Raw genomic sequence first — 27353 nt, forward strand, 5'->3', positions numbered from 1 at the left:
TTATATATTTTCTTTTAAATCCCGCAATGCTATAAATTTGAATTAAATAAATGAAATATTTTATACAAAAGCAATACTTTATTAAGTTCAAGTGTGAAAATTCGTGCTATTAAATATTCATATTAAAAGCAAGATATATTAAGTGATGAATTCAGTTAACAGACGTAATGCAACATTAATAATAATTCAGTAATTTGAGTGGTTTTGTAAAAAAAATTGTTAATAGTTTTTAAACTCTTTATTATATAAGAGTTCTTAACCCTTTAGTGAGGATAATCCTGCTCTCATTATCTCGTCAACCAGAAGAAGATTACTTGCGATTATTGTACTGAAAATGAAAAATTTATCAATGTAAATTATTAACATTCATATATAAATTATTAATAATGTACATTAAATTTTAGTAGTAATATCTTACCAGGAATTTATAATTTGTTTCTTTACATTGTAATTATCATAAATGCCAGCATTCGCAGGTTTTAGAGCTTCTCCTGTGGACAGATCCAATCCTACAGTTTCATCTAGAGTGGTGCTTTCCTCCAATAATTTAACAATTGTATCTTGCGGATCAAATCCACTATTAACAGCTGAAGATAGAAAGAAACAGTTAATAATAATCTTAATAGTATTGATATAATTAAATATTAATGGGAGTATGATGGCTTTACCAAGAATTTTCGGAATGACAAGTAAAGCTTCTGCATAAGCTTGTACTCCCAGACGTTGCTTTCCTTTTACTTGCTCCTTATACCGTTGAAGAGCTTGACTGGCTGCAACCTCAAAGGCTCCAGCTCCAGGAACAACAGCTGCATCATCGATAGCATTCTTTATTGCTCTAAGTCCATCACGCACAGCATCTTTCAATTGTTCCACTGTAAATTTATTAGGTCCCTGCAATATCAATGATATAAGTATTTTTATACATACATTAATGCAAAGTAATCAATAATGTAAGCAAACAATTTTACCTTTAACAAAATTGTTACAGAGTTTGGCTTTTTGCACTCCTCTATGAAGGTGTATTTGTTTTCTCCCTTAAAGAAAAAAATTAAACATTATAAAAGTTACGTTTACTCTGGTTAATATTGCGATAGCTCTTATCTCAATATTAAATGCATTGAGCATGAATATTTACCAGCACATGTTCATATACAAGGCCAGCCCATCCTAAATGTTCTTCTTTCAGATCGTCCACAGAATTCATGGCTAGACCACCGCACGCGAGTGCCAAACGTTCCATGTTTCTGCGCTTGGCTCTACGTAAAGCAACAATATTCTCCTTTGCGAGCATATCGAGGGACTGCGGATCTATTCCTTTTTGATTTATCACGACGAAAGATTTATCTGTTCCATCGCACAGCTTCTTTTTCAAGTCGATTATCTTCTGCACACGATTATCGATGAACACGCGTTCAGCAGCCACCAACTTTTCGCGTTCTTCAGCTGATTTATAAAAGAATCCACTGTTGACCTATCAAAAACACAAAATTATATCTTTAGCATTGCTATATTAATTTTGTACATTTTTTCTAGGATCATATATACTTACCTCACTTTTTTCATATTCTAAGCTCACATTACAGGTCAAAATATATGCATTCTCTACTCTCTTTGGCATATCTGGATGTCTGGCTCCATGATCAGTAACTATGCCACGGATTAGAGTAGTATCAACTGCCGTTCTATGCTGCATCTCCATTAATTCAACCATGTGCAAGTCTATCTCCTTATCTTCTTGTTTAATAGCCAAGACAGCATCCACACAAATCTCAGTTAATTTGTCAGCTATAGTGTGATGAACTTTCGTCCTAAGGGAGGTTCTCGCAATGTCCAACAAGTTCGCTTTGATAGGCTCGATTGGAACTTTCAATGTATCCAATACTTCTAACGACTTGGAACGAGCCAAGTCAAAACCATCCGTAATTACTCTCGGATGTAATCCCTCTGCTATGTAAAGATCAGCTTGCTTCAAAAGTTCACCGATGACTAACACAGTGCTGGTTGTACCATCACCAGTCATATCGTCTTGAGCTGTAGAAGCTCTTGCTATTAAGGATGCTGTAGGATGCTGAATCTGCATTTCATGCAAAAGTACATTGCCATCCTTGGTGATCTTTATATCTCCAGCTCCAGAAACCAGCCTAGAAATTTGATTTACTCAATATTAGTGTTTGTATGTTTTTATAGAAAAAAAATATCTCCATAATCAATTGAAAAGTTTATTACATATTCTGCTTAAACTGTTATCAATTATCATGTTACTAATATAAATATTAAAATAAACTATTAATATTGAAAAACGCAAAAAAAACAAATATGCTAATTACTAATTATTAGAAATGTCAAAAAATAATATGCAAAAATAAAACATCAACGCTGGGCCGGCAATTCACAAAACATGTCCTAATAAGGAAAATGATGTGTCATCCAGAAATTAGTTCCTCGACTGAAGACAAAGACTAAACAATATATGTATTTCGGATCGTGAAATCAAATGTCAAACTCAAATGTCAAATGACATTGAAATAGGAGAACTGAAGATGATTTTTAGAAAATTGCAGCACGTGTGAATCTACGGATACATACATCTTCATGGTTCCCTTGGGCCCCAAATTGGTCCTCATCACATCCTGAATGCCCTTCGCGGCGGAGATGTTCACCGCCAGGGCTTGCGCCGCCCGGGCGAATTCGGCCTTCGGATTCAGCAAACTGATCGCCGCCATTATTTCGCTTTTTTCCCGAAATTTGCGTTTGAGAGAGTACAGTACACTACACGCTCTTCTCGACGATTTCGAGCTGTCTGGAGAAAGGTTGATTCCCAAGGCGCGACGTGTTTCAGTCTCGTAAATTTATATACATAAGAACTCGCCATTAAACATCGGCGAGTCACGTGACTACTCATCTGAATTAGCGGGAAAAATAAAAAGTGGAAAGGGAATAAATAGGGATAACATTTTGATGAAACACATTTTTATTGTCTATAAATTAAAAACGGACAATTATGAATTAGTATCAAAATAGTATATATAAACACGACCTCAATTTTTTTTTATATAAATGAAAGGAAAACGTTAATCGTTTGAGGATCGTTAACTATAATGTATAAAATAAAAATAAAATGTAGCGTTAAATTAATGTGTACTTTGCATGTGTAATGATCGCAATTAAACGCATACATTATACGTATATAGTCCTATTGAATGCAGAACGTTTATAATACTTAAAACACAAAAGAAAAAAAACAGGCGATCTAATATTATATGAAATATGTCTCTCCTAAAAGTTATTATATATAAACATTTTAATTAGTCAACTTATTAAAATGTTTATAACTTTTAGGAGAGTCTGTACATATTTTATATAATATTGAGCGATCACCTATATTTTCTCTTTTGTGTTTTATGTACACATTAATTTATTACAAACTCTTATAAATATATTTAACATTTTACTATAAGAGATGTGTATATATTTTTAATATATTTATCATGAAATACTTGCAATATATTAATCAAGCCTTGAAACTTCTGATACATTACAATCATGATTCAATGCAATTGTATTATATAATAATACAATGATATATAAAGAATATATTCAAAAATATATTCAAAAACAAAGTTATTATATAACTGTGCACAGAAATAGATAATGTGAATTTCTTTCTGTATATTTACTTTTTTCTCAAAAAGAATAAATATTCTTCTTAGAATATTTATTAAGGCTTGTTATCACACAGATCTTAAATTTATATTGAAATATAATGACACACACATTTATAACTTTTAAAACTTGATTATTTAGAAACTACAAGTATCACAATAAATACATTAAAATTAGGTTTTTATAAATTATTTCTCTTATGTGTGCCTTTGTAGTCAAATATAAAATATGTAAATTTATCTGTCATCTATTTTACTTTTTCCTTTAATAGTTCTTACTAATCAAAACGCAGAAAAGATGATGACCTTTGTAGCTCGTTGTTTGGAAATTCTATTTTAATCTTTTGAGTATCTTTTACTGTTTCTGTACTTTCGACCTCATTATTTTCTTCCTGAGAATTGTTATCATTATTCAAGGAAATATCCTTTGGAGAAATATTAATCTCATCTAGTGAATCAAATGTTAAATTCATGGTTCTGGTAGTTTCATCTTTTTCAACTATATCCTTTGTTTCTTGTTTCTCATTTATAGATGTAACAACTGTTTGTCTTTTCTTCTCCCTTTTCTTTACTTCAATTTTTTCATTCATCGCTGCAGATGCTTTTCCTGTATTTTTTTTCTTTTGTTTAGATTCCACTATTTGTGGAATTTCTCCTCCTCCATTTTCTTCAACTTCAGGAATTACTGCCTCCTTCTCTTGAACATCACTATTCTCTTTTGTTTCAACATTACGTTTTCCTTTGAAAATAGCTTTCTTTGAATTTTTCATATTTGTTTTCAATTTATCCCCCTCTATTGCATCCTCCTCATTTTGTTCTTTGGTTATTTCTGTTTCTTCCTCTTCTGATAATGCAAGCTCTGCTTTTGCAGATTCTTTTGGTGATCTTTCCTTGGCTGTTACCTTAGCTAAAAATAATAAAAAACAAATGAAGTAAAAACTCTTTAACTGAATAGATATAAGCACATCATCAGAATTTTTAGAAATTTCTAAATTTATATCGTTTAACTCAATAGATTAATAAAACCTCGAATAAATATCAATAAGTATACTTTGTAAAAATATTACATTCTTTATTAACATTAAGTTCTTTAATTTGGAATAAATATTTTGTAAATAAGAATTTTCCTTTATCTTGTTTCCTTATTTCTACTGATAAAAAAATCAATTTAATCACAAATAACTAAAAAATCTCATTTCACACCTGTTTTCTTCATCCCTTTGCGAGGTTTCTTGCTGGCCACATCATCAGTCTCCGCAGGCACCTTCGTTTCGACATTTCTACTTTTCTTCGCTGGTGGTTTCTGAACAACTTTGGCACGTTTTGTCGTCGCAGGTGTTACGTTCTTTTCCTCTCCCGTTTTAGCACGAGTTGCACGTTTCGCGACAGGTGGATTCTCCTCGTGGATGACCTCTCCGTTCTGGGCGGGATCCTTGACCTGGTCCTCGGTTTCGCTTTTCCGCTTCCTAGCGACCGGCGCCTTGGCGGTGGTCTTTGATTTCGTATCCTTAATCGCAGTCTTGCCACGTTTCTTTTTTTCGACAACCTCCTCCTCCTCCTCCTCTTCTGCAATATTATTGTTCACTCTCTGTCGTTTGTTGGCAACGGCTTTACCCTTGGATATGCCTGCCGCATCAGTCTTCGGAACAGCAGTTTTCGTCGGTTCCGCGACGTTTTTAACTTTGCTACGTAGCATCTTCGGCGAGAAGACGGCCGTCTCCTGGAGTGCCTTTACCCTGGTCTTCCCAGGCGCCGCCTTAATGTTGGCTTCCTCCGCCGACTTCGCCGTGGTTTTTTTCTTCTTCGGCGATGTCACGTTGCCATTCGCAGCGGCCAGGGTGCTCTTTGCCGCGGCCTGTTTCACCTGCTTACGTGGTGCCATTTTTTGGTCTCGATGTAGATCTCTGGCCAACTATATATATAATATTTTCGTTAAAACTACGGATGGGATAATTGGAAATCGAGTCGCAAAAGACCACGTGCACGCTTCTTTTACCTCGTGATCCCGCACGAGGATCGTATCAGCTGATCAATTGGCTTACCTTTTTTCGCCTATATATGGATGCTTTTTCACCTTCGCCGATCCTCTTTTCAGAATCTCCTCTCTCGAATAATCCGACCGATGATGAGGTACGTCGGCAGCAACTGCGCCCTCGAGGAAGATCTTCTGGAAGAGATTTCGGTCCAGGAAGCTCTGGGAATTTTCGTTAACTGCCAATAACTGCCACCGGATTCGCGCTCACAAGGACACCTTTTTTTCCCTCCTTTTTTCAGATATCTGTTGATATTTATTTCTCTCCCGAAAGCGACCGGTAACTTAATTCTCTTCGTCTGTCTCTCTCTCTCTCTCTTCCTCTTCTTCGATGTTCTAATCTCGCTTTTTTTCGCGGAACTTTTCAACTGGGAAATCCCGTTTATCGCGAAATAATCGTGATAATTCGAACTTTAATCGTCCAATTCCGAGAATCGAGGGATGATCTTGAAAAATGAGCGATAACGTGCTTAACGTCGCGCGAAAATATCGTAGGATTCCCTTGCAAAGGCAGAATTTTAAATTGTCTCGTCGGTGACTTTGCGACTTTCAAACGAATCACGTGGCTTTCGAAAGTTTTGACACGCGTTCCTGCGCAACTTCATGTTCGCTCGTCGAACAAAGTAAATGATCGACCAATCGGAACGAAGGAGCTTTATTCTTTCGATCCTGATTGGTCAGGGTGTATTATACTATACTAATTTCTTCTCTATAGTCAACGCAAACATAACGTAACCTGAAAAGTTGTGCATATAACATTTTTTCTGCCTAAATAATCATAGTTGGATTAAATTGATTGAAGGCACATTGAATATTCAGAAAAAATGTGTCAATTCTAAGGAATCACAACAATCTTATTATAATTAAAATAATATTTTAATTCCATTAATTATGAGGATGTTGCAATGTGTTCTTTTGTGGCGTATAGAATTTGTATAAAACATTTTAAATTGTACGTAAGTATACTATTATATATAATTATTGAAGAAATAATTTCCTGAACATTAATTCAGTATAGCAATATTCTATTTCTTTTAGGAAGAACAGATATCTTTGTATTAGACAAATCTTGGCATAAAAACTTATGCTAGGGCTTTGTTATAAGGAGTACTTATTGACAGTATAAAATTTGTGTAAGACATTTTAAATTGTACGTAAGTATACTATTATATATAATTATTGAAGAAATAATTTTCTGAACATTAATTTAGTATAGCAATATTCTATTTTTTAGAAAGAAGAACACAGATATTTTTGTATTGTGTCAATCTTTACATAAAACTTGTACTAGGGCTCTCTTATAAGGAGTACTTATTGACAGCAATTAAAGAAACAACAGTCCAATCATGAATATGACAAAGAAAATCAATGTCAACTTTTCATCCTTGGTTGGTTTGAAAGCAGAGCTGTTGAGAAAACAAGCTGAAGTAAATGAAGCAAAGTTAAAAGCAGAAGCCTCTGTTAATGCACTACCACAGCTGAACAAGAAGAGGAACAAGAAAGTTGTTGCAGAAGATACGGAGAAAACCCTAAAAAACTCTAAAAAAACAGTAGATGCAGAGGACATTATCGCTCACAAAAAGTCAAAATTAATGCTGGAAGCTAAAGCAAGATTGTACGAGAGGTTGAAGAAATCAAAGAATAATAATGACAAATTTCTTGTCGATTTCAAGAATAAAGTGGACGAAGAACCTAACGAAGAACCCGACGAAGAATTTGTCGATGAAGCTATTAATGAACAACATCCTATAGAGCCAGAAGAAAATTGGATCGAGTATCAAGATTGTTTTGGTCGCACTAGAAAATGTCTGCGAGAAGATTTGCCGCATATGCAAAAGAAGGATGATTTAATAAAACATGAAATAATGAAGAGGAGCACCGGTGAAGACAGAGAGGAAGAAAACATGGAACAATATCCTATTCAAGAAAAAGAACCCGAGATAGAAATTATGAGAAGAAAATGGGAGGAACAAACGCAGAAACTTGCAGATAAAGTCGATATACATTATCAGGATATATTATTTGACGAAGCACGAACACATGGTGTCGGTTACTATGCATTTTCTCAAGACGAAGAAGAGAGAATAAAGCAACAAGAAAATCTAGCAAACCTGAGGAAGGAAACAGAGAGGAGACAGAAAGAAATGAAAGAGATTAAGGAATTGAAAGACAGAATGGAACAAAACCGATTAAAGGCAGCAAGAATTAGACAGCGAATCAGAGCGGGTTTGCCAGCAGAGCCAACAGAGGAGGAACTAGCATTGGAAAACAAATTAATTAATTCTACTGACAATAAAATTGCCAAAAATAATGATAAATCTATCGAAAACGATAACAAAAAATCGAGCGAGGAAACTGATGATAAATCTGCAAATATCGCAGAAATTGACATAACTCATCAGAAAGAAAAGGATAATGATGAAGATAAAATAAGAGCTTTTGGAGAACTATTGGGCAAAAAGAATCATTGGCATGTAATGTCACAAGAGGAATGGGTACATAAATGTAGAAGCCAAAGAATTAATGAATTTGGCCCAGTTTATGATAATTTTCAAAGTGCTGGATTTTACAACAGTTCGAAAAATATTGATGAGCAATCAGCTAATGATAAACAGCTTGATAACACAGAAATTAGCAAATTCCAAGAACCCGTTAAAAAATCTAATATGAATTTGCAGAATTATGAAGATAATAATGAACCCAGCAACGAAACAGTCTCTGTTGTAAAAAATATTGATGACCATAATAATAAAAACAATTCAGTAGAATATAGTAATCTAACAAGTGAGAGTAACACTACATATGAATTGCCTAAAAATGCAACAGAATTAGCATCAAATCCTGCTACAAGTTTATCTAATTCATTATTATCTCAAGGACAAGCAACTGTTTCATATCCATTATCACATCTATCTAATAATTATTCACAAAATATATATGGTTATCTTGGAGCATCCAAGCAGCATAAATTGCCAGATGATATGAATATTCCTCTTCCTGGTGAAAATACTTCATCAATTTCTGATGACAAATCCACTTACACAAGTAGAGAAGAAACAGTATCACATAATATAAATGAGGATCACATAATGGCTGGTCTCAAATATTTAAGAGAAAAGTTTGAGGAAAATAAAAAGTAAGACATAGTAAAAATTTGTATTATATCTATTTAATACATGTACATATCTTTATATAATAAAAAAATACATTTTAATATATTATTTTGTTGTAATATACGTTTTCGCTCTGTAACATTTTATTAAAATATAAAACATTTATTGTAATGAATTAAATAATGTTTTATATATTAATGTCTTCTCTTTGATCTTTTGTGACTAGGCTCTGTCACTTCATCTATTTCACTATCTGACTTATCAATATCCATTGCAGAATTGATATCATTACCTATAAAATAAAGATCTTTTTAAGAATAAATAAAAACAGTATATATTTTGTTTAAACAAAATTATGTACTGAGTACATATTGAGAAAATAGTTCAATATAGAAAATATAATGATTATTAATTGAATAAATACGAAAACTAAAATTAAAAAATATTGGATAAAATCTTACTGGAATGATCATGTTGCGATAGAGAATAATGACAATTAGGACATTCCGAATTGCCGCGAGTCATTGCATAATTCTTCAAACAATAAACATGTGTCATAGTGTGACATTGGTCGCACTTTTTTGCCTATAAAAATGGTAAAATTGATTATTGTTTTAATAATGTGTCTATTTTTGTACTGATAGATATATATTCAGAGTCATCTTACATAAAAAAGTATTTGTTTGCACAAAATACAAGTTTGAAGGTTTTCTTGATACGTGTCTTTGAAATATTGTAGTAATTCAACTATGCTTCTTACTCCCATGTAGTATTTACCATCCTGGAAAATATTTCTTTATTAATAACAAATTTATTCTTAAAAATAAATTATCAACATTGTGCAGCAAAAATTACCTTGCAAAATAACCATTTTCTATTAACCATCTCGTGCAGAAATTCTTGGGCATTAGCTTTGGTTAGTTTTTGATTTAATGACGAACACAAGTTTAGGCACCATGTACTTGATGCGTGACCATTGTTTGAAGTGACAATTTCAGAAAATATATTACGCAGCAGAGCTAATTCAGCTTGTGAGAATTCAGGATGAAAGCTGTAAAGCGCAAGTAAACACAAGATGAGCGTAAAACCTGCAATAACTATAAAATATATATATACTCAAGATATTTAATTAGCTATTACCTGGCAACTTTGTCTTGCATCGTACTTGTCCAAACCCAATACAACTGACCGGTAACTTCGCAATTTATATGCTTTATAATCATGTGCAACGGCACTAATTTCGCATTTATTTCGCCCAATACTTGCACTGTGTTGGTGTGGCCTAAAATTTGTCGACACAATAAAGTTTTATTTTTCGAACGATATTTCGCATAATTGTAAGTAAAATTTGTCTTATTCCTGATCACGTTTACGTACCAAATAATTTGGAAATCAATTCCTTTCCACGATTTTCATCCATTGCACCTTCATGCATAATACTTTGCAAAACCTTCTTATGTTCTTTACCGTAAACCATTTTTCTTCAATCAAAATTCGCTGACGGATCGAGTAAATAAAATCCACAATCAACGAGCAATTGTCAATTGAGACTCAAGATAATTTTGCCCCGTAAAGTGCTTCCTGCCTTCATTGAAATTATTAATAAAATTATTTTTTGGCCACATTTATTTTTTAAGACCAGCGACAAAAATTACAATGCAGAAATTAATACCGAGAGTAAATATCTCACATTTTGCAATTTATTATTTCAACTTACTATTAGAGAAGAAAATAAATATCTTCAATTTCCTGCCGATGTTAAGACCCGCATTCATATATGAATGTCACGGAATCGAACCATTTACCGTGCTTTTTACCGAGCATCACGACTTAGTTCACGTCTACTTTCTCAGGGAGCGCATTAGTACACGCGTCCACTGAATCGCGGTGGCCACTCTCAGGTTTCTCTCTGATGTTAGCCTTACATTTATAGAAATAAGCCTTAAGTCGTAAGCAATAAACCAATCATATTCGATTACTATGATAATTAATGTAATAATTTTTTGTTTTTAAGATTAATAATAAATCAACAAACGCTAAAATTAGACCAACAACCATCAACAAACAAATACGCATCGATTAGACTGGTTTTTAATTAAAAATATAATTTTTTCGGCTAACTTAATGCTAATTTTTCTTTTTTAATTAAAAAAAATATAAACCAACAAACGTTGCAATTAAGTCAACCCAATTATCAACAAACGACCAACAAACAATAAAAAAAATTTAAAAAGTCTAAGTTGACCGACTAAGTTAATGGAGCTCTGGCGGACGATTACCGAACGCACGTCGCGACTCTCGGCGCGCGGCTGTCATCGAGCTGTCATTCTCGCTCGTCCGGTCCGCACGGACGTGCAAGTACACACCGTCATCGTCGCTTACAGTGCGCTACGTCGCTGACATTATGACCTGGGGCTGGCACGGGCGCGAACGCGTATCGCCGAGAGGAGCGACGAGGAGCGACGACGTGGCAACGACAACACGATAAAGAAAAAGAAGAAGCGTCTGGTGGAGCCGAGGAAGACGCGAAGCTGTCCGGCGAGGCCGCGACCCTGAGCCCGATACGCGAAGATACGCGTGCACGACGCGACTTACTCTGCGCGAGTATATAATTGTGGGTAGTGGTGGTAGTGAAACGGCGATGGTGGTGGTGGTGAACGAGGCTACGTGAGGCTACGGACGGTGCGGGCTGAATAGTCGAGCGAGCGAGCGCGCGGACGAAACGCGAGCGAATACGAAGGGAAAGAGAAAGAGAGAGAGCGAGAGAAAGAGAAATAAGCAGCCGAACGGGGAGGACCGGGCTATCGCGGGCGATCCGAAAAGGTCGCGGGTTCACGATCGCTCCTGCGAAGTTGTCGGGAGAACACGATGACGATCTGCCAGCGCGTCTGACGCGCTCGTCCACCGGGTGTCTTCTCAGTGCGCCGGAGGACGGCGACGAGAAAGTCTCGATCCTCTCCGGGGAATCTCGGATATACAAACTACGCTGACTCTTCTAATTCGTCGCCGTTCTCGTTTCGCAAGTCAGGGAGACCGATATACACGTTTTTGTGACGGATAGATACACTGTGACATACACACACACACACATATATATATATATATATACATATATATATAATACATATACATATATATACACAACATATAAACGCGCGCGCGCGCGAATTCGACAAGATGCCGCTCTTCGGCAAGAAGGACGGGAACAAGAAAATCAAGAAGGACGGGAAGGATGACAGGTCGCCCTCCGTTGAGGACAAGTACGTCCTGAAGGATCTCTTGGGCACGTAAGTGTGTTATCCATCTCCTTCTCCAGCCGATGGCACGATTGTCAAAGGGATTATATCGTTGGAGAAACGCTACCTCTCCGTTTGACGTATACGCACACATGTTTCCCTCTCAAACGTCAAAATAGGTTCTTCACGGAAATGCAATTATTGGAGCAATTATCCGGAAGTCTTTCGCGATTACCGAAGGAATTTAACGGATTAGCGGTGCCACGGTGGATGAAAACACGATTAATTTGATATATAGCCCTTTAATGGATATTCAATTTCCGGCTTATTTCATTCATCGCCGCGGATTAGAATTTATTATGACAGATCTCGAAAAGATATCTGCTCCGGAAAGGACGTGATTTTTTTATCTTATTGAACTTTACTTTATTTATATTCAAGGGACATGCTAATAGTGGAAAGTGCGACGTTCTTTTCATTTTAATTACATTTTTACATTTTCAAGAAATATAATAAAATGACGTTATCTCCCTCTGATTCCGTGCACATCTTCACGATAAACTCTTTCCGGGATCAGCTCTGACCTTTAATATAATTTATTACAAACCAACATTATTTTTCACTTTTTTCATCGTTTCTTTATCTCAACGATATTGCATACTAATAAATACTGTAATGATTATACGATGATATCGCACCAAATAATAAGTATGAACATGTACAGAGTGTCCCGAAATTCGCGAATTACCTGTTAATGTCAGATTCCTGGAATTATTTGAAGACGATTTTTTTCAGCGAAAATGTCGAAAAAGAGGTTATTATTTTGTATATATGTTCTCAATTTTTATCATCATGTAATTACGTAACTTAAATTAAAATTATATTAGCTCTACTTGAAATTAAGTGCAAAATATATGATGTTGTTAATATTTTGTTTCACAAAAATTAGTCTGTGAAAAACACTTTATTTTCGATCACTTATGCACTGTAAAAAAACATTTAAAATTAAAGAAAAATATGTAAAATTACATAAAAATGTTAAATTATATGCAAAATATATTACACTGTAAAAAATGTATGTAAAATTACATTAAAAATATGTAAAATTACATATAAAATATGTAACACTGTAAAAAATGTGAAATTACATATAAATATATAAAATTACATAAAAATATGTAAAATTACATTTATTAATTATATAATTTTACATATTTTTATATGTAATACATTACATATTTCTTTTTACAGTGTAACTTGAAATCTATCGATGCCTTGACATTTTCGCTGAAGAAAAATCGTCTGCAAATGACGTGAGGAATCTACTGTATATTAAATTTACTGGATATGGGACACCCTGTATAATAATGTGTGTGCGCGACGTTACATTATATTCCGTGCAAGATCGATTAATCGTTTAGCTCTTAACACTTTCGCTGCCACGCGTCACATATGTGTGACATCTCTTCGATTTGCGTATAACAGATTGTCTATGATTATATATTGTGCGTTACGTAATGACGATCGAGAGAAGATCGGAGAGCGTTGAAACATATTCGCAATTTGTAGGGAACAGATGACATAATCAAAAAATAATTTATTTCTTCTTTTTTTTTTTCATGTAAATGGGAAAGAAAAAAAAGATGAAAGATCTGTTTGGTTGTTTATGAAATATATATAAATTTCGCAAACATATATTCCGCGGATTATTATTTAAAATTCACACGCGCGAGATGAGATAATATATTGCGCTGTCTATCTCTCTTCTATATTTCACAGTTATTCCTTTCAGCTACAGGAAAGCGATATTAATATGCATCTTGCGAGATCCTTCAGGATGATCTTCTATATATTCCCACCAAATCCGACGAAATTCGTATATGAATACAGAAAATATCCTCGAGCCACCGCGTTCCTTTAACCGTAGTTTTCTCAATCAGGAATAGATTTTTTTCGAGAAATGAGAGTCGGATCTCTGTCTCTCTCTTTTTCGCTTCCAATATTGTTCATTAAAAAAAAATTAAAATAAAGCGCGTCCTCACGAATTCAAGCTTCGGAAAGACGAATAATTGAGAGAATCTCATTTTACGATCAATTTTAACTGGTTAAAAAACTTCGTTTTTCACAGAGATAAAAGTTTTATTTACCGCTTAATTGCAGGCAAAATTGTGATGCTAAAAATCGGACACTTATTGGAAAATAATTCGCTTCGATGCAGAGAGGAATCGATCTCGAGAATCGGCACCGGTGATTGAAAGGAAACAATGTCCCGAATGACTTTTGGACTTATTCTACACATATATAGATACATATCTATTCTACACGTGGCCTTCCAGCTTTTTCCCCCCGTTTTTTGCGTATAAACGCAATCCGCGTGTTAAATGGATCGCATATAAATGGAAGTGTTCGCGATTTAATCTTTCTTTTCACGCCGTCGACGTGAAGCAACAACATGTAACTTTCTTTCGTGACGAATCGCTCTTTTTGGAATATTCCGCGAGCGAGAAAGCTATTTTTCCCTCCTTTTTACGCGCAAAAGACGCGTCTTTTGCGAATATTGTCGCTGGATTTATGCACATTATAAAATCGTATTAAGATATAATGTATATGCATTTGCGTAATGACATTTTGCGAGATTGCTCTCTTCAAATTGATGTTTTCAACCGGAATACTATTCTAACGTCACACAGATGCATATATATACTTGCGCAATTTACGAGATCTAAAAATATTCCAGATGAAAATTTGTATCTTCTTTTTCTCTCTAGTATTACACATCTCTATTTTTATATTTTTAATTCAAGCTGTATTTTTTAATATATGTTTGGACCTGAAAAATTATATGCCATTCTTTATTCTTTCTTGTCGCTCGATGCTCTTCGAAATTCGAATAACTTGGCGATTGTTGACTAGATCGGTTAAAAAAAATAAAAGAAAATATGTTCAATGTTCGTCATCAGTATGTCTTTTACGTCGTCGCTTCGTACGTGAACGTTATCGGTATTTCTTTTGAAAAAAATATGCCTAGAACGCAAAACATATATATCTATAAATAGATGTATCAGTGCTATTTGTCAATGAATTATTGTGTCGTTTATGTAACAGATCGCCGATGCATTGCAATATAATATTATTTAAATAATTGAAAACACATTTTGAACACACTAAAACGTGTTCGTAACTTTTGTAAATAGAAATGAGTAAATTAATTTGTTTTTTAAAACCGAATGCGCGTTTAATTAGAAATTCTTAAAGGTAAAAAAAATCATATTTTATTTATTTATAATACATATATAAGCGGGTCTTTTTTTCCTAAAAATTCTCATTATATGATGTGTCTTGAACTATATTTTCTTCACATTTTTCGAATTTTCTTTTATCTCTATTTATCAAGAGACATGAAAAATAAAACGTAAATTTTATGTAGAACAAAAGACCTGTTACATGAATAATGGGATGCATACCTTTTGATGCATTCCTATATGTATTTCAAGATGCATCTGTTATATCGCATTTCATGATAATTGAAGCGTTAATTACTTGCAGCTTTACATTATTATATCCAAAGTCTGGTCTATAAACAATTGTAACCGGTGAAAACTTGCGTCAATAGATCTATATAGATTAAAAAGAGAAACGTTATATATCTAGTTTACATAATTAATAACGCACGAATAACGACAGTTTTTTTCTTAAGGCTCCTTGGTCCTCGCCGCGACCATGTTAAATTGTGACGTCAGAGGCGAGAAAATACACGCTGAAAATTTTTGCATGCCATTTTTATATAAAAAGATATTTTAATGAAACACGACTTTAGATGGCTTTAATATATTTTTAAAATATTTCGAAAACTAATATTTTCCCTTTATAATTAATTAACAGATGTAAAAAATGACTGTGACATGAGACCTGACCTATATACATATATATATATATATATATAGCCTTTCACATGAAAAATTCGATGTTTCAATTATTTTACGGTTGTTGATTGACTGTCGAAAGAAAAAAATGGTTTTTGGAATATTTTCAAAGTGTGTTAAAACTATATCTAAAGTTATGTTTCATCAAAATATCTTTTTATCTAAAAATTTTTGCACGCAAAATTTTTCAAAGTGTATTTTCTCGCCTCTGATGTCACAATTTAACATGCCCGCAGATCAAGGAGCCTTAAAGAAAAAAATATCACATTTGGTTCTGCAATTGTATAAATCTACTTTTGATGTGTCTAAATATATTTCTCATTTTCCTTTCTGTTTATAGGGGTGCCTTTTCCGAGGTAAGGCTAGCGGAGAGCAAAGAGAAGCCTGGTCAAATGTTTGCCGTGAAGATAATCGACAAGAAGGCGCTAAAGGGAAAGGAGGATTCATTAGAGAACGAAATCAAAGTCCTGCGAAGGTAGGAAGAGCGATCCCGAGAGCTGGACAGATACAGTAGATCAATTTTTCCTAGTAATGTAACTCTTTGTTTGTTTCTTATAGTTGCTCCTTACAATACTTATTAGGCATTCGGAAAAGAACTGATAATTGGCTGATTTAAATACACCAGTTCTCTCTATTATCCTTGGACTCGACTTGGATATATAGTTTATAAAGCATGTTTCCCTTTATATTATATATTATATATATACATATAACAACTGCTTCATCCCCCTTTCGTCAAAATTTATATAAATTCGAATATCATATCCTCTCCCATAGCTCTTTTAGCTATAGTACTATCAGACAAGTTCATCTGTCCTGACGTTGCAAGTGTAAAGTGTCATTCGGAGTTTTTCGGATTTTTTGCTTCTCGAAGTTGTTGTTTTGAGAACCCTAAACTGTTCTCCATACATACATACACGAACCACGTAGGAATACAAAACATTAATCTATGAGCTACTACCAAATTTTGTTGTGCTTTCTCACTTATAGGAGTATTATTACTACATATACATTGTATATGGTATTTAATATACATATAGTCCAGCTCATACGATAACGTATGTCTTGGAAGATTTTTTTTTTCGAAAAACCGCTGTGATGTGGCATTTGCAGCAAGCTCTGATGGCTGTCGTCTGTCCTCTTGTTATCCTTAATGTTGTATGCAAATAATGTGCCTCTCGTATATATTATATAAGCTATAAGCTATATATTGTTTCGATGCTCTCTCTCTCTCTCTGTTAAACATATTCTATATAACACATATATACCTAACTCGAAAGTCTTCTGTCCTTTATCACGTGGATATACATACATGTATTTTTTAACAATGTCATCTTTGACATGACTAGTTATGGATATTGTGTTGAGATGGTACACTTTTCGATGTTTTATTTAGCATTGAATTATCTCTCTCTTTTTTATCATTTTATTCTATGTTTTCTATTGTGATTTACATAACAAGACCGAATTAAGATACGCAAGAACGATTAGAAGAAAATTATAAAAAAAGGTCTCGAAAATTCTGTTGCATCACGAAATTATCATTTATCGATCAGCACTGCAGAAGGTGTTACAATAAGCATACACACACATACACGATCAAACATCGACACGAAGAGACTCTGCAAAACATAATACATTATACAACAAAGTTGATGTTTTCACTTGAATAATAGATGTTAAAAAATTCATATCCAGATTCAATTAATATAAAAGTAAATGTGACACTGAATTTTGTGTATTCTAAATTTTACGGGAAAAACACTGCATGCGTACATGAAATTTTAATAACATTGATTACATATGTTCTTTGTGTATGTCGAATATACATATATCTATTTTCATAATCCGCTTACCACGTATTTATCTTTCACGACGAACGAGACTCTCTAACTTTATTGCATCTCTATTTATAATCAATATCAATATCACACGATTATCGATTTTAAATGATAAAAAAATCCATTTTTTTATATCACCGAACTAGGTACAAAACCCTATGGGAGTTTATCAATGAAAAAGGGGGTAAAGAATTATACATAAAGAGCCGGGGGAAAAAATTGAGCCACAAACTTGGCACTTCGCGATCAGCTCCGCCCTCGATATTTACATTTATATAATTACGTAATTGTGTATGGTATTTTTTATTATACTTCGTAGGTTCAGTGAAAGTGCGACACCACAGAGTGGTGGCGGATCGCTCAGGTCGGATAGTAGTGGCGAAAAGAGATGGTAAGTGTGGGCCCCAGAGAGCACGGGCCCCAACTACCTGTAAACGCTCTCAGTATTCTTCTGTATCACTCTCAACGGGATATGCCATACATTTTTACAATTTAAATTACACACACATATATATATATATATATATATATATATATATATAATATATATATATATATATATATATATATTAAGGCTCCTGGCTTCTCACTGACCATGTTGTGACGTCATAGGCGAGAAAACATGCACAAAAAATTTTTAAATGCCATTTTGAAATAAAAAGATATTTCGATGAAGTAGCACTTTGAATAATTTTAGTACTCTTAAAATATCCCAAAACCTATTCTTTTCCTTTTATAATCAATCGAGCTGTAAGATGAGGCCCAGCTTGTCTTTGCACATATGCGCAGCCATTCCGCATGATAAAGTCTGATATTACCATCATTTTACGATTGTTGATTAATTGTCAAAGGAAAAAAAAATATTTTCGAGGTTTATGAAAGCCCAGATAGCAAAAATAGTCATTTTGACGTCAAATTTGAAGTCATAATAATTATTGTGGTTATTTGGGAGTGTGCTACAGCTATCTGAAGTAGTGTTTCGTCGAAATATTTTTTCAATTAAAAATGTCATCTAAAAATTTTCAGCGTGTGCCTTCTCGCCTCTGACGTCACAATCTAACATGCACGGCGAGGATCCAGAAATATTAAATATATATAAGTCAAATATATATATATATATATATATATATATATTTTATATATATATAGTTATAAATATACACGAAGATGCACGATCTGTGCACGTTCGTCACAACGTAGCCGTTCAACACAGTTTTGGTATCCTTGATACTTGCCACACCTTGCGCTAAGCGAGAAAGTACGGTGGATATATAGTAAAAAGATCAATATATTTATAATACATACATTTGCACACTCCATCCTTTATGTTTTGATGGATTATTTTATACGAAAAATAAAAATATTGCTGCGAAGAGTTTATCTCTCTTTCTCTATCGAAATGTTTTTATTAGAATAAAAGCATTTAGTGCGACAACACATTCTTCTTCCCGTAAAATTATCCGCAAAAAAATGGGACGTGCAAAAGTATGTTTTTATCTTTTTATCGTACATGCAATCTCCTCGTAAGCTTGTAATTACGTAAAGTGGACAGCTTCTTTTTTAAGAAGAACACATAAATATAAATTTGTGATGATAAATTCGACGACAGCCGTTAGATAATATTAATTTTAATCGCAGAATTGAAAGCGATTTGCGCGATACAATTGATGTAATGTAATTACTTCGTAGTTATCTCTTTCGATAAAATCATTCAGAACAAAACGACAATATTGACATTGACAATGAGATATCGAGGTATTAATATTTCCGCCAATCCATAAAGAACATTTATATCACTTGCATACATAAGACAATCGTATTTAGAATTTATTTTGATTTTCTTCTCTTTAAAAATCTTTTATTTTTATAATTTATATTCTACATTTCACAGTAAATTTGTTACATATAATATAAAAAATATTTAGAAAGAAATTTGATATAAAAATGTATAAATATATGCTGCTGTCTTAAATTTGAATCCAAAACTGTTATTTTTTTTAGACTATATCAAACGTGTTTCTTAAGGAGAAATAACGTAACTAAAATAATAAATAATATATAGTAAAATACTATACTGCAAACAAAAATGTATTAGTTTCCGATTGCAGCAAACAGACAATCATATCATATCACGTTTTGTAAATAAATAAACTATCGATTCGCGCGTTTCATTGTTTATAGAAACAATGTATAATAATTTTTTTTCGTCCGATGATTAATAATATTCAGAACAAATTAGGAAAAAGTGTGACATACTCGTATTTATTTTAGATGTTTTATTTTGTATATTAAACTATACTTTATGTTTTTTATGTTTTTTAATCTATGAGTTTAATCTAAATATTTGTTATTAATTTTTATTTTCGGGAATTTTATTTTTATTATATTTGGAAAAAAATATTGTTAAATTTTTTTGCTGTCTCTTTTATTTTAATGTCTTTTTATTCGTTATATGAATATAGAGATGGATAAAATATTAGAGAAAGTACGTCTACTTTTTAAATCTTATTGGTGAAAAAGAAGACCACAGCTGCGAAATATATTTTTTGTTTAAAAACGCATCATGTTCATCCTTCTATTTTTTAAAAATCAGATTGCGTTTAAAAAAAGTTAATCGCGGAAACTTACCATGATTCATATGTAATTGATTTACGTAAATGATTCGTGCAAATTTCATGCTAGTAGCTATTACAAAAAAATTATCGCTGCTATCTGCTTATCATAGTTCTATTGTATTAGAATCACACGTTATAAATATAAGGATAACGTTAAATTTTTGCACACAGATATAACCGTATTAATAACATCGAGTAAGAAAATCACAAATAATAGATCACTATATATGTAGATTACGATAAATAAAATGCGCGCGTTCTTATGTACGATAGAAAAAGAGAACCTCCTTCGATAATAACACATAAATACTCATATATTCTATTCGTGAAGAAGGAAAAAATAAATTTGCACATATCCACATGTTGAATCTTGAATCATGCGATATTGCATGATGATGTTGCTTTAGCATTTTTTAGTCATTTGAAATGCAACAGATTTGATCGATCACGTTTGTAAATGATGCTGCGCTTTTAACGAGAGCTATAGCTGGTTTAACGAATACATTTTCTCACAAGATAGTGCGTAAGGTGAAATATGTACAAGAGATATACCTATAATGAAGCAAGTGTGTATACTTGAGGAGAAAATCATGTAATGTATAAGCGCTTGAAGAGCTCAAAGGTTACTGTTGCGATATGAGGCTATTATGGGACAATAGAGATTCGTAAAAGAGATATTTTTCATATATTTTACATTTAGTAAAATGTTAATGGACGCGCTTTTTACGTTCAATAATGCTCTTTCATGCATAATGTATTGCAATAGATAACAGGTAATTTTTTCTTATCTTTTGAATCCTCCCTCTCCTTGTACATATTTCGTAGATATATTTCGCTTCATCGCTATAACTATAAGCAATACTTTTGTAAATAATTATTTATTTCTTTCTACGTAGATGTATGATTGTCTGTATCTAATTAATAATCTCTGTGTGCTAAATCTATAACTTAACTTTAGCTGAATATATTTGGAGCATGTTTTTTTTTATTAATATATTTTATGTAGCTGCAATTATAACATTCGGCTAATACTTTGCATTGCTGTTTAATGTTATTTATTAGTTTATTGCAATTTCGTTATTTATTTCGCGAGTTTAAGATGGTGAATTATATAAGTAAATATATATTACATTTTTCAATCAAAGTTTTGGATCAAAAAATGTCGATTTAAATGAATTAAGAAATATGCAACACTTTTTTTTTTTAATAAAAATATTTTTTCTGTGTTCTGGAAGGAAATTAATTAGCATCTCTTTCCAATAGAGTTTGATATTTAATGATAAATTGTCAGAACATCGGCCTTTGCCTTGTCGATTAATTTATAATTAACTGATTGCAATTCTTATAATACATCTCTTGATCCCTATCATTAGTCTTCGAGTATCGGCTCTCTTAAGATAAGTGTTTGTTCTTTGATTAACTTTGTTGAACTTGTCTTCTTATCTTTACGAGAGAGAAACGTGTGTAAATAATGAGAGAGTAAACAGTAAATACAGCGACGTTTTATATGATCATACAATGAAGATTAATAATTACAATTAATCAAGCATAATACATGACATATATATATATATATATATATATATATATATATATATATATATATATGTCATGTATTATGCAAGATTAATTGTAATTATTGTCTTTTTTTGTACATATATATATTTTGTACATATATAATTTTTGTATATATATATATATATATATATATACAAAAAAAATCATTAAATCAATTTTCATTTTACGTGATGCTGATAAATGGAGAAAAATAAAACATGAGATGTTGTTCGCAGGTTAACTCATCCCAATATCGTTCAATTGCTGGAGACGTTCGAGGACAAGCACAAGGTCTATCTAGTTATGGAGCTGCAAGTAACCTACATTTTATCAATCTCTCTCTCTTTCTCTTCGACACTAAGATTAAATTCAACAAATTCGAAAATATTGAGACTCCTGGATCCTCGTCGCGACCATGTTTTGGATTATGACGTCAGAGGCGAGCAAGTACGCACTGAAAATGCTTAGATTTTTAAACGAAAAGATATTTCGATGAAACACTATTTTAGATGGCTTTAGCAACACTTTTAAAACCTCGAAAACTTTTTTTTACAGTCAATCAACAACCGTAAAATGATAGTGATATTAAACTTTATCATCCCAAATAGCAAACTGACGTTATTAAACGTCATTTTGACGTCGAATTATGTCATTAGATGTAAAATGACGTCATGAGATGTCAAATGACATGAGACATCAAAATAACGTCATGAGACGTCAAAATAACGTATACTTGCTATCTGGGATGCGGAATGACTGCACATGTGCAAAGATCAGACAAACTGGGCCTTATATTATAGCTGATTGATTATAAAGAGAAAAGAATAATTTTTGAGGTATTTCAGGAAGGTGCTAAAAGCTATATCTGAAGTGCTGTTTCATCGAAATATCTTTTTATTTCGAAATGGCGTCTAATTAAGAATTTTTAGCGTGTGTTTTCTCGCCTCTGACGTCACAATTCCACCAACAATATGATCAGCGAGGAGCTAGGAGCCTTAAACATTGCAAATACATTGCAGGGTCACCGGTGGCGAGCTGTTCGACAGAATCGTTGAAAAGGGTTCATACACAGAGAAAGACGCGTCCGGCTTAATAAGACAAGTGCTCGAGGCGGTCGACTACATGCACGAGCAGGGTGTCGTACATAGAGACCTCAAACCTGAGAATCTTCTGTATTATAGCGCAGATGAGGACAGCAAGATCATGATCAGCGATTTCGGCCTATCGAAGATGGAGGATTCCGGAATTATGGCGACCGCATGCGGTACCCCGGGTTACGTCGGTGAGTTTTCAGTCAGAGAGAAGGTAAAAAAAAATAAATAAATAAATAAAAACAAGAGAGAGAGAAAAATGGGGATTTCAAGCGTCGATGATCAAACGCTATGATCCGCAGCACCCGAGGTTCTCGCGCAGAAACCCTATGGCAAAGCGGTGGACGTTTGGAGCATAGGTGTCATCTCGTATATCCTCCTGTGCGGTTATCCTCCGTTCTACGACGAGAACGATGCCAATCTATTCGCGCAAATTCTCAAAGGTAATAGAATAAACTTTCTCTCTAGGTATACAAAGAGAGCCGTTTTATTTTTATTGAATATCTGCTAAACATTCGTCTTTTCTGAACCGCGGTATGGTAATAAGGAATAAATTTCGTGATCTGAGATTTCTCTTTTGAGATGCAAAAGTACTATAGCTTGTGATAACGTTTTGAACACTTCGATTTTTGGACATTGAAAACTTTTGCGTATTCGTTTATTAAGACTTCTGGATTCTCGTCGCTGCTATATTAGATTGTAACGTCAGAGGTGAGAAAGCTGAAAATTCTCAGATGCCATTTTTAAATGAAAAGATATTTCGATGTGAACAGCACTGCAAATAGCTTTAGCACACTTCTAAAATACCCCGAAAAGTATTCTTTTCTTTATAATCAATCAACACCTGTAATATGAGACCCAATCCATCTGGTCTTTGCATATGCGCATTATAAAGTCTATTATGATTATTTTATGGTTGTTAACTGTCGCAGGAAAAGAATAATTTAAAAGTTTGCTAAAGCCATCTAAAATAGTGTTTTATAACGAAATATCTTTTTATTTAATAATGGCATCTAAGAATTTAAGAAGAAAGCGTGTGCTTTCTCGCTTCTGATGTCACAATTCAACATGATCGCGGCGAAACTCCAGAAGCCACAAAGAACCCTGCACCAAATATATATAGGATTTTGGCTTTCGATGGAATTGGTTGTTTTTTTCATATATTGTAACTTGTGTCCTGCTGAACAAAAGATATAATAGCCTCAAAGCTAAATATTGGATAGTTATTGGATTACAGCCAGTCAAACAACTCGCAGGATCCAATTTTTTTTTGTATTTGACTGGTTGTAAATCAATAACCGTCTATTGTTTAACTTCGAGTCTTTAACATTTTTTATTCAGTAGATCATAAGCTACAGCATATGAAAAAATCAGCTAATTCTGTCAAAAGTCGAAATCTTACGTATTTGGTGTGGGATATCCTTTGTCCTTTCGATCAATAAATATCAGGTGATGCGAGTGTGTCGACATAATCCTAAATAAATAATATATACTCTCTATAGCAAAGAGCTAATCAGATTGTTGTAGGTGAATTTGAATTTGATTCACCGTACTGGGACGACATCAGTGATTCCGCGAAGGATTTCATTCGAAAGCTGATGTGCGTCAACGTCGAGGAGCGTTACACTTGCAAGCAGGCTCTTGCACATCCTTGGTAAGGATTTTTACAGTTTTATTGCGATGAGAATTATTAAAAGGCTATATTTACATATTTATATCTATATTCTATTTGAATTTTTTAACAAAATGACCGACTTGTCATTTTAATAATTCAAAATTGCACTAATAAAAGGAAAATGTGATTTGTTTATAAGAAAACCAAGTGAGATGATAATGGTGAACATAATGTAATTGTTGGATTTTGATATTTTCAGGATTTCCGGCAACGCAGCTAGTAATAAGAACATCCACGGTACTGTATCAGAACAACTTAAAAAGAACTTTGCCAAATCGAGGTGGAAGGTTGGTATCGCCGATCAATTTCAGCATGATTAATTGTCTGCTTATCTTAGAGCGCGTCTCCTCCATTTACATATCATTCATATTACAGCAAGCGTATCACGCGGCCACGGTCATACGGCAGATGCAACGGCTGGCGTTAAACAGCGGCCAGCAACAGCAGCAGCAGCAGCAGGTGCAAGAGGGTACAGGTTCGATCGGCCCCTCCGGCGGCAACCCCATGCAATATCGAGAACAGTCGCAAATCAGCTACAACCAGCACACGGGGTCGCTACCCTCGAGCCACCTCAGCAACTGAAGCAGACCGGCATCGTTCCTGGCGTCGCCGAGCGTCTGCTGACGTCTACGAATCTCACTTCTCACGCCATTCCAATTTCTCCCGCCGATCGTTTCGTCGCCGACGCTATATTATATATGCGCAACAAACCAACGCTTCAAGCTGTGGGGCAGCACACGACGCACCGCTCTCTCTCTCTCTCCCCCTCCCCCCTCCCTCCTCTCACCCCTCTCTCTTTCTCTCTCTCTCTCTCTCTCTCTCTCTCTCTCTCTGTCCGTTCTATTTCCGGGACAACTTGGGAAGCAACGAAAGCGTAAGAAGAATCCAGGTAAAGTCTTGCGAAAGACCATCCGGTTGCATCACCGCGATGTAGCGTTTGAGCTACAGGAGCGACGGGGATAGATTACACTGTTCAACAAGAAATATCTTTTTTTTCAAACACCGGAAAGAGACTAGTCGTTACTTTTAGTTTTTTGGATGCTGAATACCAATATCAAACCAGCATAACAAATTTCTTTTAAGGTTGTAAGTCCTAATAATATACTTTATTTTGATTGCGATAAAACTTCTTTAGCACGTCATATATTGTAGCTGTAATATAACAAAATTCATGAAAAAAGCCCTTTTTTGCAACTTTAATTAAAAATTTCTCAAAATTATGACGTGATAAAATAATTTGAAAACCATTCGTATTTAGCATCCAAAAAATCATAAGAAACGATTAGTCTCGTTCCGATTAATTTTTTTTGTTTTGTTGAACAGTGTTATAGAGCCAATTTGTGCTTCGCGTCGATGATACACACATATATATATATATGCACACATGAATGAAGAGACACAATCGACATCGAAAGGCGTAAACTACAATTCGCTTTGGCGGGTCCATGCTATACGATATGACTCTCGTACCTACTTCTACGGCAGTTATGGCAGTTACTTTCGCTTAGGCTTTATTCTGTATGATTTACGACGTTTCCTGTGTTATATATGCATAAGCAATAGGTCGCATAGCAGTTTGCCAGATATTTTTGCGTCGATCTGATCAAGATGAAAAGGCGGTCGCATCTCTCTAAAGATACAAGACTTGATTGCCGCGATCATATGTCCGCGCGATCACTTTGTTAGATCGAGTCCGCTCTTATTATATAATATGCGACATGTATACATATATACAAATATATACATTTACGCGAACAGACAGTACAACGACAAGTTTTTATATTTTATAAAAGATTCGGTGTAATAAAAAAAGTAGCGCGACTGTTTGATACAAATTCTGTGCAGCATAGAGACCTTGTTACTGTTAGATCACGGATAAATACGAGAGAAATTCCAGCTACTACGGTTCCTACATGTAATTCGATCCTCGCTCGCTCCGTAATATACACTTCAAAGAGAATGATAGAGAATGATTCGGTACCTATTTACATATACAAATCACAATTTATTTCTTTCTGGAATCCTAGATCCGCAAAAATTTATTGTTAAAAAGAAAACGCAGATGATCGAGAGGTCGCTTAGTGCACAGAGACATAGTCTGAGATCTGTTCCCTTCTCTCTTTCTTTTTTCCTTTTTTATTGATGCATTTTATTTCTGTACTTTTTTAAAATATGATTGAAACAAACCTTTGTTTATAAATGCTTGCGTAGCAAAGACTTGTACTATCATATACGTATATATTACATATATATACTTTTCTCTCTCTTCTACTCTTCTATACATAACGATATTATTATATTACACATAGGATTAACACATAGGATCTGCACCTGTGAATAGTATCCTCTGAGCTAGCTTGACACTTAAATATACATATATGTATATTCTGCTAATATTACTAATATATCGCACTTATATATTACACTTCTATTTCTATCCGTAAGGTGTACATAATGCACAAATACACATTGAAACTCACATAGATTATCTTGCATGCCTGATTTTAAAAGATATACACATGAGAAACAGTTCTGTAAAGTTACTGTTACAGCGATTGCATAATTATTTCTTATATGTAAAGACATGTTACAATTATTCTGTTACTTT

The 27353-nt window shown here is 33.8% G+C and overlaps 5 protein-coding genes across 8 annotated transcripts; 2 read left to right on the forward strand and 3 right to left on the reverse strand.

The window, feature by feature from the left end:
• Positions 1-56: 56 nt before the first annotated feature.
• On the reverse strand, positions 57-2846 carry CCT6 (chaperonin containing TCP1 subunit 6). Its single transcript, XM_029311675.2, has 7 exons — positions 2587-2846; positions 1550-2141; positions 1136-1471; positions 969-1034; positions 669-891; positions 419-587; positions 57-328 (listed from the first exon to the last, which is right to left on the reverse strand). Exons 1-7 carry the CDS (start codon positions 2721-2723, stop codon positions 256-258), a joined length of 1596 nt encoding a protein of 531 aa, XP_029167508.2. The 5' UTR covers positions 2724-2846; the 3' UTR covers positions 57-255.
• A 107-nt stretch (positions 2847-2953) lies between these two features.
• On the reverse strand, positions 2954-6248 carry LOC114938009 (uncharacterized). The gene is made up of 3 exons (XM_029311717.2): positions 5705-6248; positions 4866-5574; positions 2954-4569 (listed from the first exon to the last, which is right to left on the reverse strand). The coding sequence occupies exons 2-3, from the start codon at positions 5542-5544 to the stop codon at positions 3941-3943; spliced, it is 1308 nt and encodes a 435-aa protein (XP_029167550.2). The 5' UTR covers positions 5545-5574; positions 5705-6248; the 3' UTR covers positions 2954-3940.
• Positions 6249-6333: 85 nt separating this feature from the next.
• LOC114938008 (uncharacterized) lies at positions 6334-8912 on the forward strand. Of its 3 annotated transcripts, none has more exons than XM_029311713.2 (3): positions 6334-6650; positions 6733-6848; positions 6929-8912. In XM_029311713.2, exon 3 carries the CDS (start codon positions 7041-7043, stop codon positions 8832-8834), a length of 1794 nt encoding a protein of 597 aa, XP_029167546.1. In that variant the 5' UTR covers positions 6334-6650; positions 6733-6848; positions 6929-7040; the 3' UTR covers positions 8835-8912. The 3 variants fall into 3 exon arrangements, with proteins under 3 accessions (XP_029167546.1, XP_085342158.1, XP_029167544.1); XM_085486032.1 differs by having other exon boundaries at positions 6733-6844; XM_029311711.2 differs by having other exon boundaries at positions 6334-6646.
• Nse1 (SMC5-SMC6 complex component Non-SMC element 1) lies at positions 8842-11386 on the reverse strand. Its single transcript, XM_029311780.2, has 8 exons — positions 11087-11386; positions 10525-10727; positions 10185-10392; positions 9948-10089; positions 9663-9858; positions 9475-9588; positions 9269-9392; positions 8842-9099 (listed from the first exon to the last, which is right to left on the reverse strand). Exons 3-8 carry the CDS (start codon positions 10282-10284, stop codon positions 9002-9004), a joined length of 774 nt encoding a protein of 257 aa, XP_029167613.1. The 5' UTR covers positions 10285-10392; positions 10525-10727; positions 11087-11386; the 3' UTR covers positions 8842-9001.
• CaMKI (Calcium/calmodulin-dependent protein kinase I) lies at positions 11117-25524 on the forward strand. Of its 2 annotated transcripts, XM_029311778.2 has the most exons (9): positions 11118-12094; positions 16307-16441; positions 18127-18198; positions 22216-22290; positions 22999-23261; positions 23373-23513; positions 24598-24724; positions 24945-25032; positions 25121-25524. In XM_029311778.2, exons 1-9 carry the CDS (start codon positions 11985-11987, stop codon positions 25325-25327), a joined length of 1218 nt encoding a protein of 405 aa, XP_029167611.1. In that variant the 5' UTR covers positions 11118-11984; the 3' UTR covers positions 25328-25524. The 2 variants fall into 2 exon arrangements, with proteins under 2 accessions (XP_029167612.1, XP_029167611.1); XM_029311779.2 differs by lacking the exon at positions 18127-18198 and having other exon boundaries at positions 11117-12094.
• The last annotated feature ends 1829 nt before the right edge of the window (positions 25525-27353 follow it).

Source organism: Nylanderia fulva, unplaced genomic scaffold (genome assembly GCF_048542155.1).
Source record: "Nylanderia fulva isolate GAGA-0341 unplaced genomic scaffold, ASM4854215v1 Scaffold4, whole genome shotgun sequence".
Lineage (NCBI taxonomy): Eukaryota > Metazoa > Arthropoda > Insecta > Hymenoptera > Formicidae > Nylanderia > Nylanderia fulva.

What these genes read in the sequence shown, in the direction of transcription:
- CCT6 (XM_029311675.2), bottom strand. Translation starts at nt 2,723, where the DNA reads ATGGCGGCGATCAGTTTGCTGAATCCGAAGGCCGAATTCGCCCGGGCG. An exon ending in TTGTATATGAACATGTGCTG is followed by an intron (nt 1,035 to 1,135) that starts GTAAATATTCAT and finishes TTTTTCTTTAAG; the next exon opens with GGAGAAAACAAATACACCTT. An exon ending in TGTCATTCCGAAAATTCTTG is followed by an intron (nt 588 to 668) that starts GTAAAGCCATCA and finishes TTCTATCTTCAG; the next exon opens with CTGTTAATAGTGGATTTGAT.
- LOC114938008 (XM_029311713.2), top strand. Translation starts at nt 7,041, where the DNA reads ATGAATATGACAAAGAAAATCAATGTCAACTTTTCATCCTTGGTTGGT.
- Nse1 (XM_029311780.2), bottom strand. Translation starts at nt 10,284, where the DNA reads ATGGTTTACGGTAAAGAACATAAGAAGGTTTTGCAAAGTATTATGCAT. An exon ending in ATTGATTTCCAAATTATTTG is followed by an intron (nt 10,090 to 10,184) that starts GTACGTAAACGT and finishes GACAAATTTTAG; the next exon opens with GCCACACCAACACAGTGCAA. An exon ending in GCAAACAAATACTTTTTTAT is followed by an intron (nt 9,393 to 9,474) that starts GTAAGATGACTC and finishes CCATTTTTATAG; the next exon opens with GCAAAAAAGTGCGACCAATG.
- CaMKI (XM_029311778.2), top strand. Translation starts at nt 11,985, where the DNA reads ATGCCGCTCTTCGGCAAGAAGGACGGGAACAAGAAAATCAAGAAGGAC. An exon ending in AGTAGTGGCGAAAAGAGATG is followed by an intron (nt 18,199 to 22,215) that starts GTAAGTGTGGGC and finishes TGTTGTTCGCAG; the next exon opens with GTTAACTCATCCCAATATCG. An exon ending in GTCTATCTAGTTATGGAGCT is followed by an intron (nt 22,291 to 22,998) that starts GCAAGTAACCTA and finishes AATACATTGCAG; the next exon opens with GGTCACCGGTGGCGAGCTGT.
- LOC114938009 (XM_029311717.2), bottom strand. Translation starts at nt 5,544, where the DNA reads ATGGCACCACGTAAGCAGGTGAAACAGGCCGCGGCAAAGAGCACCCTG. An exon ending in CAAAGGGATGAAGAAAACAG is followed by an intron (nt 4,570 to 4,865) that starts GTGTGAAATGAG and finishes TATTATTTTTAG; the next exon opens with CTAAGGTAACAGCCAAGGAA.